Here is a 15739-nt window from a genome sequence, read left to right as displayed (position 1 = left end):
GAGAGAGGTAAGGGTGAGGGTGTTTAGGGTGAGCGTGGGGAAGGTGAGGGTGAGCATGATGAGGGTGGGGAAGGTGAGGGTGAGCGTGGTGAGGGTGAGCGTGGTGAGGGTGAGCGTGGTGAGGGTGAGAATGGTGTGGAGCGAGAGAGGTAAGGGTGAGGGTGTTTAGGGTGAGCGTGGGGGAGGTGAGGGTGAGCATGGTGAGGGTGGGGAAGGTGAGAGTGAGCGTGGTGAGGGTGGTAGGTGAGGGTGTGTGATGGCAGCAACACAGCTCGTGTGGGCGGGCCTCCCGCGTGACCCGGGGCGGCGGAACACACACACGTCAAGACCGTAATGACGACGTCACTCATGATCTACCCGCCACACGCCACCCCCCTTATCATGACCCCCAGGAAGGAGAATGAGTCATGCATGGGGCGGAGGAGCCAGTTATATGAATTACTTGGTCATGGGTGGCTGATGTGGAGAGAGGAAGTGATGCTGCACATGGGGTATGGGTGAGTGTGTGTAGGTAATGGGTTAACATAGATGATGTAGCATGGGAGGGGTACACTAGGTATCATGATGATGATATGTACAATGTAGGACATAAACAGACCTGGTGCAGTACACTAGAATATAGTGTTATCGCTACTGCATGCACAGATGCAGGTACTATTGGCACTTTGACTTATCTGGAGATGTTTAATCATGTGAACTGTAAAGTTTGTGGCCAGGGGGATATAAACACACAACACTAGGTCTTACGTTGTGGGGAAAAAGAAATAGATTTTAAAGATTGGTCTAAACCAACCCAACACGAAACAACGCAAAACAAAATAACACCACCAGTTTCTTAATGCTAACGTAGCTGATGTTCTCAGACTGTATCCAGATTTCGCATCGAGTAGATGAATGGATATAAAAAATTGTAAACTTGTGTAATGAACTAACACTGTAACACAATATACCATTACCATCAACCCACTCGGGTCTGACTAAGACCCTTTGTGACCCCTGTAATCCTTTTGCGCTACCGCTCACACGATGAGTGAGCATGGGCGGCACAATAAATAAGGCGGTGGCAGCGGCACAAATTAAATCAATGGGAGTCTGCTGACCTTAAGCAGGTTATCCGCCCTGCCACACAGGCAGTTTTGTTCAGCTGTACGATTAATTAATCCTTCCTGATGACATCGTCAAAGCAATTGCAACACTGGGTGATTAGATGATCATGCAATAATAATAATAACAATAATAATAATAATAATAATAATAATGAATTACTACTGCTACTACAATTAATAATAATAATAAAAACTGAATAAACCTGAATACATTTTCCATAAGTCGCAATATACATGATCAAACACACGTACATACATAGTTAATATATCAATTGCACCAAAGCTTTTCCTCTTAGTATTAATGGCTCCTTTCACTCTGTATATTATCATATAGTTTTTCCTCCTCCCTTGCTCACATATGTTTTGTTTGACACAAATACATATAAATAAGTAATTACTCACACACACACACACACACACACACACACACACTGCACATATAAACAAGGTTAATAGAAGGGGCAACACGAGTGTAACACACTGGCCGCAACCAACATATTGTAATCACACATACAGACACACCCTGCTCACACAAACACTCTCTCCCCACCCACTTCACGTCCCACTCCACACACACACACACACACACACACACACTCTCCCACGTTTCTACCCTGGCTCTGCGACCTACTTCCCAAGCCCCAACCATCATCTGTGTCAATACAATGCCTCCATTAACTTATGTTGCTAACAATCCATTATCCTCATGTATACACGCGTCCATTATCTCACACACCATTAACGTCCCATTCGTTTTAGATCATAAATTTGAAAAGTTACATTTTGGAACTTATATTTCACTCATATATTTTTCTATACATTTTTCTTTTATATGTTTCATGAACTTTTTCAGTAGCGAATAATCTATATAAAAGTTTTAATATTCACCACTGTTTTTTCTTGTTCACACACACACACACACACACACACAGACAACGTTAACAGAGAACAGTTCACTAATGCTGAAGACCACAGCAGGAGAGCAGAATTGGAATCCTGTGTTCAGCTTTGGTCACCTTCTTGAGGAAAGACACAGACGGACTGGAGACAGTACAGAGGCGAGCTACCAAGGTGATTCCCTGCCTGACGAACAGATCCTATGACAGCCGAGTAAACAAAATAACTTTAGCATCGAAAGGAGAAGGTTAAGAGGTGGTCTAATAAAGGTACTAGAGATCACTAAAGGATTTGATCATCTTGATGTGACGGGCTGCCCCAGGATAGATTCGTATGACTGCACTCGTTGTAATGTTTACGAACACGTAAGCGAACGTTTTACCTCCAATGAGGCAATGTGCTTTTTCATCAATAATATTGCTAATATATGGAATAATTCACTAGTTACAGTAGTTGAGAGCAGTTCCATACATACGTTTAAAAACAGACGATAAATTTTTCCCTTCAAATCCACGATTAACAATATTTACGCCCCCTTAGCTATTTGAGTTCACAGGTGTTCCTTTTTGAAAAAAATCGTGTTCTTCTGTTCCTACCACAATAATCCACAACTTTCTGTCCTCTTCCACTGCAACAAACAGCCTCGTTAGGATCCACTGGTCTGTTGCTGTTGAAATTCATTTGCATTTGAAGTTATCTTGATTCCACGCACCTATATACGTTTTTCTCTACGTCAGCCACAGTACTGTGGTAGCACGTCAGCCACAGTACTGCGGCGGCACGTCAGCCACAGTACTGTGGTAGCACGTCAGCCACAGTACTGTGTTGGAAAGCTATCTTGATCACTGGCCCTTGCTGTGTGAGTCAGGTCATCTTTACATCATCATTAACTGGTCTTTTCTCAGTCTACAGTATAACATATCGTGGGGCTACTGTAACCTATACGACTTACAGAGTTTACAAGGTCGATAATTTATACATAATGGTAATCTGGTGTGACTGCAGGTGCATGTAATGGTTTATATTGGTGATCGTATCTGTAAACGTACCCTACAAAGGTAGTGTGTTAATAGGTGATGGAAGGACTGCACACTTTCGCTTTCACTCAGACTTAAGTCTACGGGAAAATAGTTCCACACTGTACACAAGTTCTTGTTTCCGGGTCATCTATAATCTGTCATCAAGAAGTCATCAGCTGTTGGTGTTGCTTAGGTATAATAGAGGATTAGATCAATGAGGACAACGGTACGACCCTTGAGCACGACGGTACGACCCTTGAGCACGACGGTACGGCCCTCGAGCACGACGGTACGGCCCTCGAGCACGACGGTACGGCCCTCGAGCACGACGGTACGGCCCTCGAGCACGACGGTACGGCCCTCGAGCACGACGGTACGGCCCTTGAGCACGACGGTACGACCCTTGAGCACTACGGTACGATCCCTGAGCACGACGGTACGGCCCTTGAGCACTACGATACGACCCCCAAGCACGACGGTACGACCCTTGAGCACGACGATATGATCTTTGTGCACGACAGTGTAGCCTTGAGTACGAAAGTACAATCGTGAAGTACAACGATATCATCATCGGGCACGACGGTACGACCTGGGGGCACGATCTGCCGTGCTCAAGGGTCGTACAGTTTTGCTCAGGGATTAATATTTTCCCTCCGCCAGCCATACTCCAACAGCCACACTGCTTAACATACTCGTAATGAACAACACCAATATTTCCTGTACGCTTTCTCGATGTCAAGAATGTTTCATATACCCGCCAAATTCTCTCTCTCTCTCTCTCTCTCTCTCTCTCTCTCTCTCTCTCTCTCTCTCTCTCTCCATCTCTCTCTCCATCTCTCTCCCCATCTCTCTCCCCATCTCTCTCCCCATCTCTCCATCTCCCCATCTCTCTCTCTCTCCCCCTCTCTCTCTCTCTCTCTCTCACACACACACACATTGAGCAGTTGTTTCCCACTTCATCACTACAACATCCTCAGTCTTCCTTCCTGCACAGCTGCACCCGTTCCCCCACCCTATCACAAGCCACCTCATCCGCAATTTCTCGTCTCTTAAGCCCCCTCCCCTGGTCTCTATTCTCCCCAGGTCTCTAGTCCTCTAACCTCTTCCCCTGGTCTCTAATCTCCCCAACCATTTCCCTGGTTGCTTCCCCCCCCCCCCCCCCCCCCGCCATCCCATGATCCATAATCGCTCTACTCCCCCTAAACGTTTAATCTCCCTAGCCCCCTCTCATCGTGTCTCGTTTCCCTATCTTTCTCCCCAGGTCCATCGTTTCTTCTCCCCTGGTGCCTCTTCTCCCCAGCCTTCTTCCCCAGCGGTTTCCACTCACGTCCCCTCCCACCTGAGGCTCGTCCCCCAGCCCCCTTCCCCAGTGCTTCCTCTCCCCAAATCCCTCTTCTCTTCAGCCCTCTCCTCGAATCCAGTTCTCTTGCCCCCTTACCTAGTGTCTGCTTTCCCCATTCCCCTCAGTTAGTGTCTTCTCCACCCCTCTCCCCCTAGTGTCGAATCTCCCCAGTCCCCTCCACAATGGTCCCCCTTCTCCTCAGTCCCTCCCCTCACGTCCACTCTTCCCGTCCCCCTTCCTCAGTCTCTCTCCTCAGTCCTCTACCCCCCATGACTCGTCCCCCAAGTCTCTCCTCAGTGATCCGTCTCCCCGACCCTCTTCTCCAGTCTTGCGTCTCCCCATCTCACTTCCCTTGTGTCATCTCCAGAACCTTTCGTTTTGCCAGCCTTCTTACTGTCTCGCCTTCTTAGCCCCAGCCCCTAGCATCTCGTCTCATCGGCTCCCTCCATCCGGGCTGATGAGACGAGATACAATGGGCCTCGTCTCCCCACCTTCCTCCCTAGTGTCTCGTCTCACGGCTTCCACTCCTTAATGTCTCGTCTTCCTTGCATTCTTCCTCAAGGAGTCGTCTCCAATGCTCCCTCCTCAGTATCTCGTCTCTCTAGCCCCCTCCCCCAGGCGCATAGTCTCCTTAGCCCCCTCCCTCAGTGCTTCGTCTCACAAGCCCCCCTACCCTAGTCTCTCGTCACCCCAGGCCTCTCTCTCAGGCTGCCGACTCACACTGTCTCGTCTCCCTCTCCCCTATGGTCAAGCGTCCCAGCCAACTCCCCTCGTGTCTCGTCTCCCCATCCCGGTATCTTACAGTGTCTCCTCTCCCCCAACCTTCCCTTAACCATTATCACCTCCCTAGTCCATGGCCTCCCCATCACCAGCCGCTCCCCTACCTGCCACCCATCGTCACCCCGCTCCCCGGGCCAGCTGACAATACCGTGGTGCATACCAATGCGAGCCGAGTGCCATCCCTGCCCCACCATTCAAACCCTCCTCCACCTCCTCCTGACGATGGTCGCCAACTTTCTACCACACCGTCTGCAGCAACACCTCCACCTCCTACATATTCATGAGCACCTCGTTGGAATCCCGCCTAAATATGTTATGTCAGCTTTCTGTACGTGTTCCTATCTTTGCTAGCTATGGTTTGTATTTGTGTATATATGTGTGTTCTAGGAAATACGGACACAAACACACACACACATATATATATATATATATATATATATATATATATATATATATACATATATATATATATAGTCATGTTCTGATACTCGCTGGACTGCTGCGAGAAAGTCCACGGGGTTGACCCATCACACGAGCCGCGTCAGATCAGAGGACAACCTCACCCTCGCACACCTGATCAGTATTACCGCGTACCCTCGTGTTAACACATGCACATATTCAATATGTACCTTATGTGTACCTTAGAGTGTGCACCTGGCAGCTGCTAAGTGCTAGGGGTAGTTAATAGTAATTCATGAAGGGTTGGCAAGGACTACCTCAGGGCAGTGCGGCTCACACGCTGGGTATAGCAGGCAGGCGGGGGAGGCGGTATACGCCTTGAGGCGGGAGGGGCTGGCTGAGGAGGGGGTGTGCAGGCAGGCAGGCAGGCACTGGGGACGGGGGATGAGCCTCCTATCAGGTGAAGTCTGCTAAATCTGGCCGTCCGTCTGACCCACTTTTTGCCCGCCTCCTCCAGTATGTAAGTGACGCTCGGAATGCCACCCTCTCCCTTCCTTCCCTCCTCTCCCTTCCTTCCCTCCTCACCCTTCCTTCCCTCCTCACCCTTCCTTCCCTCCTCTCCCTTCCTTCCCTCCTCTCCCTTCCTTCCCTCCTCTCCCTTTCCTCCTACCCTCCATCCGCCCGTCACACCTTTTCCATCCGTCTGTCCATAGCACCTTCCCCTTCTCCTATCCTCAGGGTGTTCCTCACCCTGACTACAGACACAGAGTAAGCAGTGGATCACTGGCGAGCCATTGTAGTGGTCCATTTATTTCCTTGTGATCCAACCATTAATGCCAGTGGAGCTCCTGGCCCAACAGACAGCGACGCTGGGGCAAGTGTCACGTGTGGCCAGAAAATAAGGACAATGAGGGTGATGAACAAGTGTCACACGAGGATGGTACATACAGAATCTATTACAGACATTAAACACCACACAGCATTCTAATAATTCTCGCTATAGCAGCAAGAAGGATTATTTAGTGGAGAGAGAGAGAGAGAGAGAGAGAGAGAGAGAGATCAGATCAAATCGGCACACACACACACACACAGAAGGAGAGACAGAGGCAAGGGTGGGTAACAACACAGGCTCACGTGTTAACAGGCAAGACACTTCACCCGAGGCAGGCCAGACAGCCTCCTTCTGCTGCCCACCCCAGGCAGGCCAGACAGCCTACTTCTGCTGCCCACCCCAGGCAGGCCAGACAGCCTCCTTCTGCTGCCCACCCCAGGCAGGCCAGACAGCCTCCTTCTGCTGCCCACCCCAGGCAGGCCAGACAGCCTCCTTCTGCTGCCCACCACAGGCAGGCCAGACAGCCTCCTTCTGCTGCCCACCACAGGCAGGCCAGACAGCCTCCTTCTGCTGCCCACCACAGGCAAGCGAGACAGCCTCCTTCTGCTGCCCACACCAAAGTGAGACAGCCTCCTTCTGCTGCCCCTTCCCAGGAGCTCATCCATTTCTGGCAGGAAAGCCAGTCCTTGTTGTAGCGCTCCCAGGCTGCTGCCCATGATCCGTCCTCAGGAACCCCTCGTGCTGCTGCACAGGAGTACCAGGTGAGCAGCAGCGTGGCGCGGGCAGGCTAGCTGACCAAGCCGGAAGGCTCAGGCAACTGAATGGGACGTACAGCGGCAGCGTGGCCCGGGCCGAGCGGCCAGCAGGACCAAGCAGCAGCGTGGCCCGGGCCGAGCAGCTGAGCGGCCAGCGGGACCCAGCAGCAGCGTGGACCGGGCCGAGCGGCCAGCGGGACCCAGCAGCAGCGTGGCCCGGGCCGAGCGGCCAGCAGGACCCAGCAGCAGCGTTGCCCGGGCCGAGCGGCCAGCAGGACCAAGCAGCAGCGTGGCCCGGGCCGAGCAGCTGAGCGGCCAGCGGGACCAAGCTGCAGCGTGGCCCGAGCTGGGCAGATGGGAGGGCAGCAGTGTTCATTAGCATGGCCCGGGCCGGTCAGCAGCACTGCTAACAGTAACAGCTGAGCAGTCAGCAATACACTGCAGCGTGGCCCGGGCCAGGGAACTGGGTAGGCGACAGCACCCATCAACATGGCCCGGGCAGGACAACTGATCAGCCTGCAGCATGGCCCGGGCCGGGCAGCTTAAGCATGCAGCAGTGCCCAGCAGCATGGCCCGGGCCATTCAGTTGAGCAGCCAACAAAATGTCATGAGCTTCCAACAGCGTGGCCCGGGCCGGGCGGCTGAGCGACCAGGAGTACCCATCAGCGTGGCCCGGGCCGAAGAAGCGAGCGGCGGGCGGGCCGCAGTACCCGACAGGAGCAGAGCGCCCTAGACACTAGTAGTGCCGGGCGAGCCACCTACCTTGGGCTCTCGGTGTTCCACTTGAGGCAGCGTCCTCAGCCCTATCAACTAGGGTCAAGTGACTAGAAGTGCGGCCCGGGGTGGCCAGTATGGCCCACATGGCGCATGCAGTAGTAGCAGCAAGCAGGACGGCTGAGGCCAGGAGGCCTGGCCAATGTAGTGCACGTGTCATGATGGGTGGCCCCGTGCACGAGCCCAACACATCTCCCGCCAGTATGTGCACCAGCAGCAGCAGCAGCGCCGCCCGTGTTAACTCTCCCACACTCACCACAGGACTGAGTTGGGCTCAAGCTGCCCGCTTCCCAGCACTAGCCAGCCCTGGCCGACCCGCCCCGCCCCGCCCCGCCCCAGCCACATACCTACCTGCACACCCCAACTTACGCCAAACCTCCTCCTCCCCCCCTCCTCCAACACCTCGACCTACCTCCACACGCACACTTACGCAGACTTCTGCTTTTACTTCCCCTCCTCACTGATTTAGATGCTCGGGGAAAATCATATGGCACTGGGTGGATGAATTTTACATCATTCAGTGAAAAATGAATATATCAAGTAACGACCCACCAACACCACCTCGCAAACAGCAACTTTCACACAAAAGCACAAGTTATCGAGAGTAAAGTTGGACCTTAGGGAAGGAGGGAAGCATCTCGACCTACATCCCCATCACCAATAGTTAAGACACTTCCTGGGACAGTCGCAGCCAGACTCACACACTGGCATACAGCTGCACTGTATGTACACAGGACAACCTCCTGCCTTGCACACTTTCCCTCACTGACAGATGCTTCATACAACACCTGCCATCTTGCCAAGGGCAACACACACACACACACACACATATATCATTTTATCTATATTATATACATAAATATATATTGCCCTATGAGTCCCTTCTGCCCTTATAAGGCTACTGCAGAACTCAGGAAGTTGGCCATGTCTACCATCCGGGACAAGTCGTATAGTGTCAGCATCTATGTGTAGAGTGTACAGGGCCTACGTGGTGTAGCGGTTAGAGTTCCTAACCGTGACGCATTCACGGGCCACCCCAGAGTTGAGTGTATAGGTTCAAATCCTGGTTGCGTCAGTCAGTCCACAGCCAACCCAGCTGTTCATCCAACCGAAGAGGTTGGTCGATAAAACGGTTACCTGGCTCAGGCTAAGGTACATATATATATATATATATATATATATATATATATATATATATATATATATATATATATATATAAATCAATTGCGTCGATTAGGTCCTCAGTTGCCAGTGCCGTCCCAGCGAACATATAAAAAAACAGTAGTAAGTGCTCGATGTCTTTTACATGGTAGTTGCATCGTGGTCATGATGGGTTTTTGGATACGATGAAACGGAGTTGGTAGTGACGTAGCGACGGCCGATGTCCGGGACGTAAGCGGGCGAGTGTGACTTGTTTGTCTGTGGGAGAGTGGTTTCTGATGGGTTTATGTCTGGTGGGTCAAAGTTTAAGACGGAAGGTCGGATGTTTAGTGCTTGTGGAGATATTTACGTGTGATTTGTCTGTTTTATATTTGTTGAGGATGGAGGATCGAGTCGATGTTAGGGAAGTATGGGGCAGGGGCAAGCTTCTTATCTCAAGCTCGGGGCTGATGGTTAGCTCTGGAGTAGTTTGGGTGATGGAAAGAATCGAAAGCCGCATATGTTGAGGTGGAATTGAATTACGGGGAATATTTGCTTAACTGTGTAAGTGGTGAGTATATTGTGGTTTATACCGATTGTTATGTGGACTATTTTGAGATGTTTGCTGCTTTGTTATATTTGCTTTTGAGTGGATGGAATACAAGGCCGAAGAGATATAATCTAGAATGGAATGTATGAACTGTCTGCAAAGAATACCAAGGGATTCTTATTTTTGTCCAAATCCGGCAACAGTTAGTGTTCTGTGGGCATTCAGTTTGAGTGTTGCTTGTGTGTTGATGTTATTGGTGTGGGGAGTGAATGTAATGCGTGTATTGGATATGATGCCAGGAAAGGTTGGTGTTGTATTCGGTGGGAGTGATCGTTCATTCATGATGACTGAAGGGGATGGGATTGATTCGTGTCAGTCAGAGGATAAAGAGTGACAGAAGACTTCTGTGGAGATACAGTCCGTCTGTTCTGCGTGAGCCATTGTTCTAATTCTGTAAATAAAGTGCTGCACGCTTTTGTTGTTACTACTGTGGTGTCAGGGTGTTGTTACTACTGTGGTGTCAGGGTGGTGTTACTACTGTGGTGTCAGGGTGGTGTTACTACTGTGGTGTCAGGGTGGTGTTACTACTGTGGTGTCAGGGTGTTGTTACTACTGTGGTGTCAGGGTGTTGTTACTACTGTGGTGTCAGGGTGTTGTTACTACTGTGGTGTCAGGGTGTTGTTACTACTGTGGTGTCAGGGTGTTGTTATATTGTGAGGTTGGTCATCTACATTTGAGAGGACCTTCATGTTGTGGATTGGCTGAAGGTAATAGGGTATCGTGTAGGAAGAGAAAGAAGAAGGAGGACCACCTAAGGTAATTTCCATTTCGCACAGTACGGGGGGGAAGGTCAACACTAGTGTGCATCTGTCTCCAACCTTCTCTATAATCGCACAGCTGTTAAAATCCTGCATACTCTCTCCATTCACAGATTCATCATCTAGCATATTCCGCTGAACCAAAATTCTACTTCTGTAGAAATTCTTTTTTTTCAATAAAATGCTTTGTCAGTACAATCAGACAAATGAAGGTTTGAATACTGGAAATAAATTCTAAATAATTCTTTACATCTTTTGCAGGAAGTCTTACTTAATTTCCGTCATGACCTTTGGCTCTTCCTCTCTGGCATCGTTCAGACCAGTGTACAATCTTGAAGGTTGTGATCTGATCTTCCTTTACAAGTCTCTTTCCCATGATGGGCATCCGTGTGGCCTCTAACCTCTCCTTATAACAACATTTTCTCACTTCAGTTAACATCTTTGTTGCTCTTCTGTGGACCTCAATATCAGATATTCATGTTAAGTGAAGTAACCACATTTGAGATGCATATTCTAATTCAGGACTTATATAAGTTGTTAGTATCTTACTCAAAATCTCACCCATGTACTCAAATGCAATTCAGACATTGATCAATACACAGTCTGCCTCCTTCACAGTTCTCCCGGCCTAGTGCTCTGGCCATAGATCCCCTCCAGCTTGTATCCTGCTACATCATAGTCAAATCAAGGTCTTCTTCCATCGTGTCAAATATTCACAACTTTGCATTTGCTTAGCTTGAACTCTATCCCCTTTGTCAACTCACCAGCGTAACAAGTATGTGATCTACCTTCGCTAGATAATGCAGCTATGTATTCACTGATCAGCACTTGACCTTAATTAGCAAGTTTACAGATTCGAAGCTACACGACACTGCTAGTGGCTCAGACATATAGCATGAGGATCAGACCTTCATAAAGTACATCCAAGGAATATCTGTATATCCGTCATAACCAGTGTAGGAATACATATATATATATATATATATATATATATATATATATATATATATATATATATATATATATATATATATATATAAACTCAAAGTATAAGTTCGTCGAGCGGTACAGAGAATCCCAGACCAAGTTTTACGAGACTCATCACTGCAATATGCCAGGTGCGGGGCGGCGGGCTGGACACGAAGACAACACGAGAGGCAATATTTACAGAGCCAAGTCATGGTGATCACTCGGCCCCAGACACAGTCCTCGGTCAACACTCTCCGTCTGATGATGTCCAATTTAATTTACCCTCGAGGAAAACTCACGAAAAAAAATTGCGTCCAAGATAACAACAGCAACGACGAAAGTGGGCGGCATCAGAGGCGAAAACACAAGACTCTCACACCAGGATAACTGTACAGGTTCCGGACGCTGGCTCGCCTGATGACAACACTGACCGCCACACGAGTGACCACAACGTCTCCATGACTCAGGTTACACTGGATATACTCCATTATATGTTCCATCCTTTTTTATATAAACACTGTATTAATACAATAGGGTAAATACACTCAATACTGGTCAAATGAGAGATACAGAGATGCATCCTACATAAACATATATATATATATATATATATATATATAAAGATCAGAGGTTTATGATGATCCACGACACATTCCCATTACAGTGTAAACAATAACAAAAGTCTCTTACATTCAGACAAGGGCAACTACAACACTCGACACGTTGTACCGTTTTTTATTGACCACCTGGAAAATGGATTACGTGAACCAAGAAAACACAGCGGTTGAAAAACATGATCAAATGAATATAAAGCAGCGACGGTGCGACGCTGAGTGTTTACTCCTGCATCAAGGTATCCCAAATGAAACCATGTGTGCACTGATGAAACACTGGATAACAAAATTACAACATATTTCTGCGAATAAGCTACCTCTTATGATACTGAGGCGGAATTTACGTGCATGCATTGATGTGTGTGTATGTGTGTGTGTTTGTGTGTGTGTGTGTATAAGTCACCTTTGGCGACGATGTGTCATCATCATTGACGAAAAGATCACACAGTGGCATGTGCACTGCCACCACGTCATAAGGCCGTGTGCAGTGACATCAGCTTACACAGAAAATACCATCAAGAAGAAATTGTGTGAAAAACATGAAACATGAATGTCGTACAAAAACCTATACAAAGACAATACTCACGAATACACTTCACGCATGCGCCTATGACGTCATCCACAGCCGAGGAGTGACGCGCGGATGCAAGTCTACGGGATATCAAAGCATATTTAGGGTTAAATTCATTTTTATCGTCATTACACACTGCAACACAAAACATAAAAACACACAGTGACTATGAACGGACGCAGACTCACACATAGACACGCACATCATCACACAACTCAGGATAACCCGAATGCACCTTCACCCCACCGTCACCTCCTGCTACCCGAGATCCCTCGTCCCGGGTTGCAGTTCAGCATCACGGCCGCGTCTGAGCCTATTCAAGCCAGTACATACCACTACAAGAATAGTCCCATTCCAAGTAAGTAATGCGAACGGAACCTACAATCAGACTATATTACAACTTTGACCTAACAACCTCCACCTCTGAATGTTGTAACAAGTACTTTAACATGAACCCCTCCCTCGCTATCCAAAACATTCCCCCCCCCCCCCTCGCCCGTGCATTGCTGTATACATTTTCTGTATATATGATCAACCTTTGCCAGCACATATTTCTACCTGCAGTTACTTATTATTATTAATGTATTCCACACACACACACACACACACACACGTATACACTCACTTCATAGCGATCACAGACACCACGTACAAGCTCATCCATGTAGGTGACTGCAAAAGCAATCACGTACACACACGTACGCATGCATATCAACTGACACGTGAACCTAGACAAACTCCGACGTTGTCCTGATCCGTGGTTGATGAATTGCAGGCAGAGAGAGAGAGAGAGAGAGAGAGAGAGAGAGAGAGAGAGACCCGGGATTGTACCTAACCAGCAATGCAGCCAGGTCACAAAAGCAAGAGAATGCTAAAGGAGACCATCTGTCTCGGGGTTAACGTTGCTTATAGCTAACTTACTGGCCCAGATTTCGATCTAAGACGCGGGCAGACGACTCACAGCTCACCCAGCTGTTCGTCCTTCTTCCGGGTGGTAGATAAATGGGCACCAGCATCGGTGGGGTAAACCACTACATCTGTGACAGGCTTAGCGAGCCAACAGGTGTACCTCGGCTCGAGTTAACCAAGAGGTGTCCATGTGCGGGGACGTGGCCTTCACTGACCGGCCGGCGACCATGTCAAGGATTTTACTGTGCCGCCCATGCTCCTCCTGTGGGCGGTAGCGCAATCATTTCTCATAGCGGGATCATTTTTCAGCCGCCAGTGGTTCAACATTACAATAGGCTGTTATAAAGCTGGTTCATAAGCTTCATTACATACGTTACATAGTCTTGCATATGGTAAATTTTACCAACGAGATGCAAAATGTGGATACAAACTTAAAATTTCAGGTTATCTTGTTATTGACAACCAGATGTTGTGACATTTCTTGCAGGGTTTGCTTAGATTTATCCCTAAAAGGCTCTATTTCTAACATTCTAAGGTAAAGTGTTCTAGTTTGTGTCCAAATCTTTGACCACAAAATTAATAATTCACATCTCCGCATACACAAAAGCGCCAACAGTGCCTATATCCTAGCCTTAGTCGCGCAATTACATCAACTTATAATCTACTTTCTCCAAACATATGTTCCGTTTTACATGTTTCATCTTGGTGGAAAATGCTTTCTAGTCGTGCTCATCTGAAGTCATCTACTTACATCAAAGAGGTCAGTTACTTACTTCCTAATTACAGTTTTGAAGTTTCTGGTGGAGAACCTAATGTTTTCAACACCTTTACTAAGTGCAAGTTTGGCTAAAGCATCAACTGTCATGCTCACGGAGGCCCTGTATAGGAGGGAAGCCAGTCAATATGAAGTGGATCCCTTGACTAGTAATATATGAACATCCGTCTCTGGCTTCAGAGACCAAAATGTTATATTTTCATCCCAGGGTGTTAAGGCCAAGGTACTGATGAAAAATAAGGGATAATAAAGCTGTTTGTGGCCGCGATTCCAACCAGCTCAGTGGTTGTGACTTTACAAATCGTTCTTCGGTAAATATTAAAATCGTCATTAAAAGTCATGGTTAAGAAAATGCCCAGCAAACGTCTCAAAGCGTATATACGAGCAAAACTATACTATACTTCTCGAGTTTGGTCATCGCATACAAAGAAGCACACAGACCTAATAAAGAGTCCAGAGGAGGATATAAACAAAGTACAATGATAGTAATAGAATTAAAACAACAGAGTTACAGTGAGTGGGTTCGAGGCTGTCATGTTCGAGCCGTTTCTCAAAACCTACATAAACTAGAACATAAACCATATTAAGCCTTACGTTCGTGCATTATAATCGTTGGTCGTATATTAATCTTATAATCAATTGTTTGCGTTGATCGCATATTTCCATGACATAACGAGTTAAGCAGAATATCATGATGTAACTAATGCCTTGTACATCTATCTATACGACAGCGTAAGACAGCTAACCTAACTAAAGTAAGGTGTAGTAGATGTAAGATGTAAAGGAGAAAGAGTGGAAGTACAGCTAATTAAATCACACGTCTCTCTCTGTGTTTCCAGTTGTGCGCTGTGGCAAGTTGACTGGCGGGCAGCTCTTCAAACTTTCTCGTTAGTCGTTTCAGAAATCTTGGCCACCACAAATGCGTAGTAAGCAATTGCGCAACATGTCAGGAGTAAATAGATAATTAGATAGATAGAACTTATAAAAGGGCGTTATTGGGTGAAGAGCAAGAGCCAGGTAGTATGGTAGAGATCAGAGATGGACGGAGACTGAAGCTCAGAGTAGCGGGTCAATCTCAGACATCATATATTCTCGCTGCTGTGACTATGTGTAGCTGTAGCAGCAGGTAGCACACTGACGTGGACGAGTACGAGTGGTTTCAACACTAACCCGACGTCCTCCGGGATATCTTACTTGCGGGACAAACTTGTCTTCAGTAACTCCGCAGAGGTATATGGAGACTGATCCCTCATGAGACGCTACAGGAGGAAGGCGTCGTGCTCTCTGGTCAAGAGAGGTCTTTGGCGACCTGGGATTCCCATCTGACGACGCCTCCAAGAAGTAGACAAAGTGGTCTCCGGTGAACGGGACAAAGACCTCAAGACAGGTTGAAGTCTTTATTGATAGGTTTGGAGCTTCAAATGGAATGCCTGACAGACCACATTAAAGACCACATGGCGCCGTAACTCAAGTCAGAGCGCCTGGTAA

At 47.9% G+C, this 15739-nt stretch overlaps 1 protein-coding gene across 1 annotated transcript in view; it reads right to left on the bottom strand.

Annotated features, from left to right (window-relative positions):
* The window catches only part of AdamTS-A (ADAM metallopeptidase with thrombospondin type 1 motif A), a 733635-nt gene extending 725460 nt beyond the window's left edge, over positions 1-8175 (bottom strand). Inside the window, exon 1 of the mRNA XM_071671786.1 lies at positions 7893-8175. Within this exon, the coding sequence (XP_071527887.1) occupies positions 7893-8064 (172 nt within the window). The 5' untranslated portion in view covers positions 8065-8175. The remainder of the gene's footprint in view (positions 1-7892) is intronic.
* Positions 8176-15739: the final 7564 nt, after the last annotated feature.

This window comes from Panulirus ornatus, chromosome 17 (assembly GCF_036320965.1).
Source record: "Panulirus ornatus isolate Po-2019 chromosome 17, ASM3632096v1, whole genome shotgun sequence".
NCBI lineage: Eukaryota > Metazoa > Arthropoda > Malacostraca > Decapoda > Palinuridae > Panulirus > Panulirus ornatus.
Note: the sequence above shows the minus strand (reverse complement) of the source record. Positions and strands in the feature narration are given on the sequence as shown.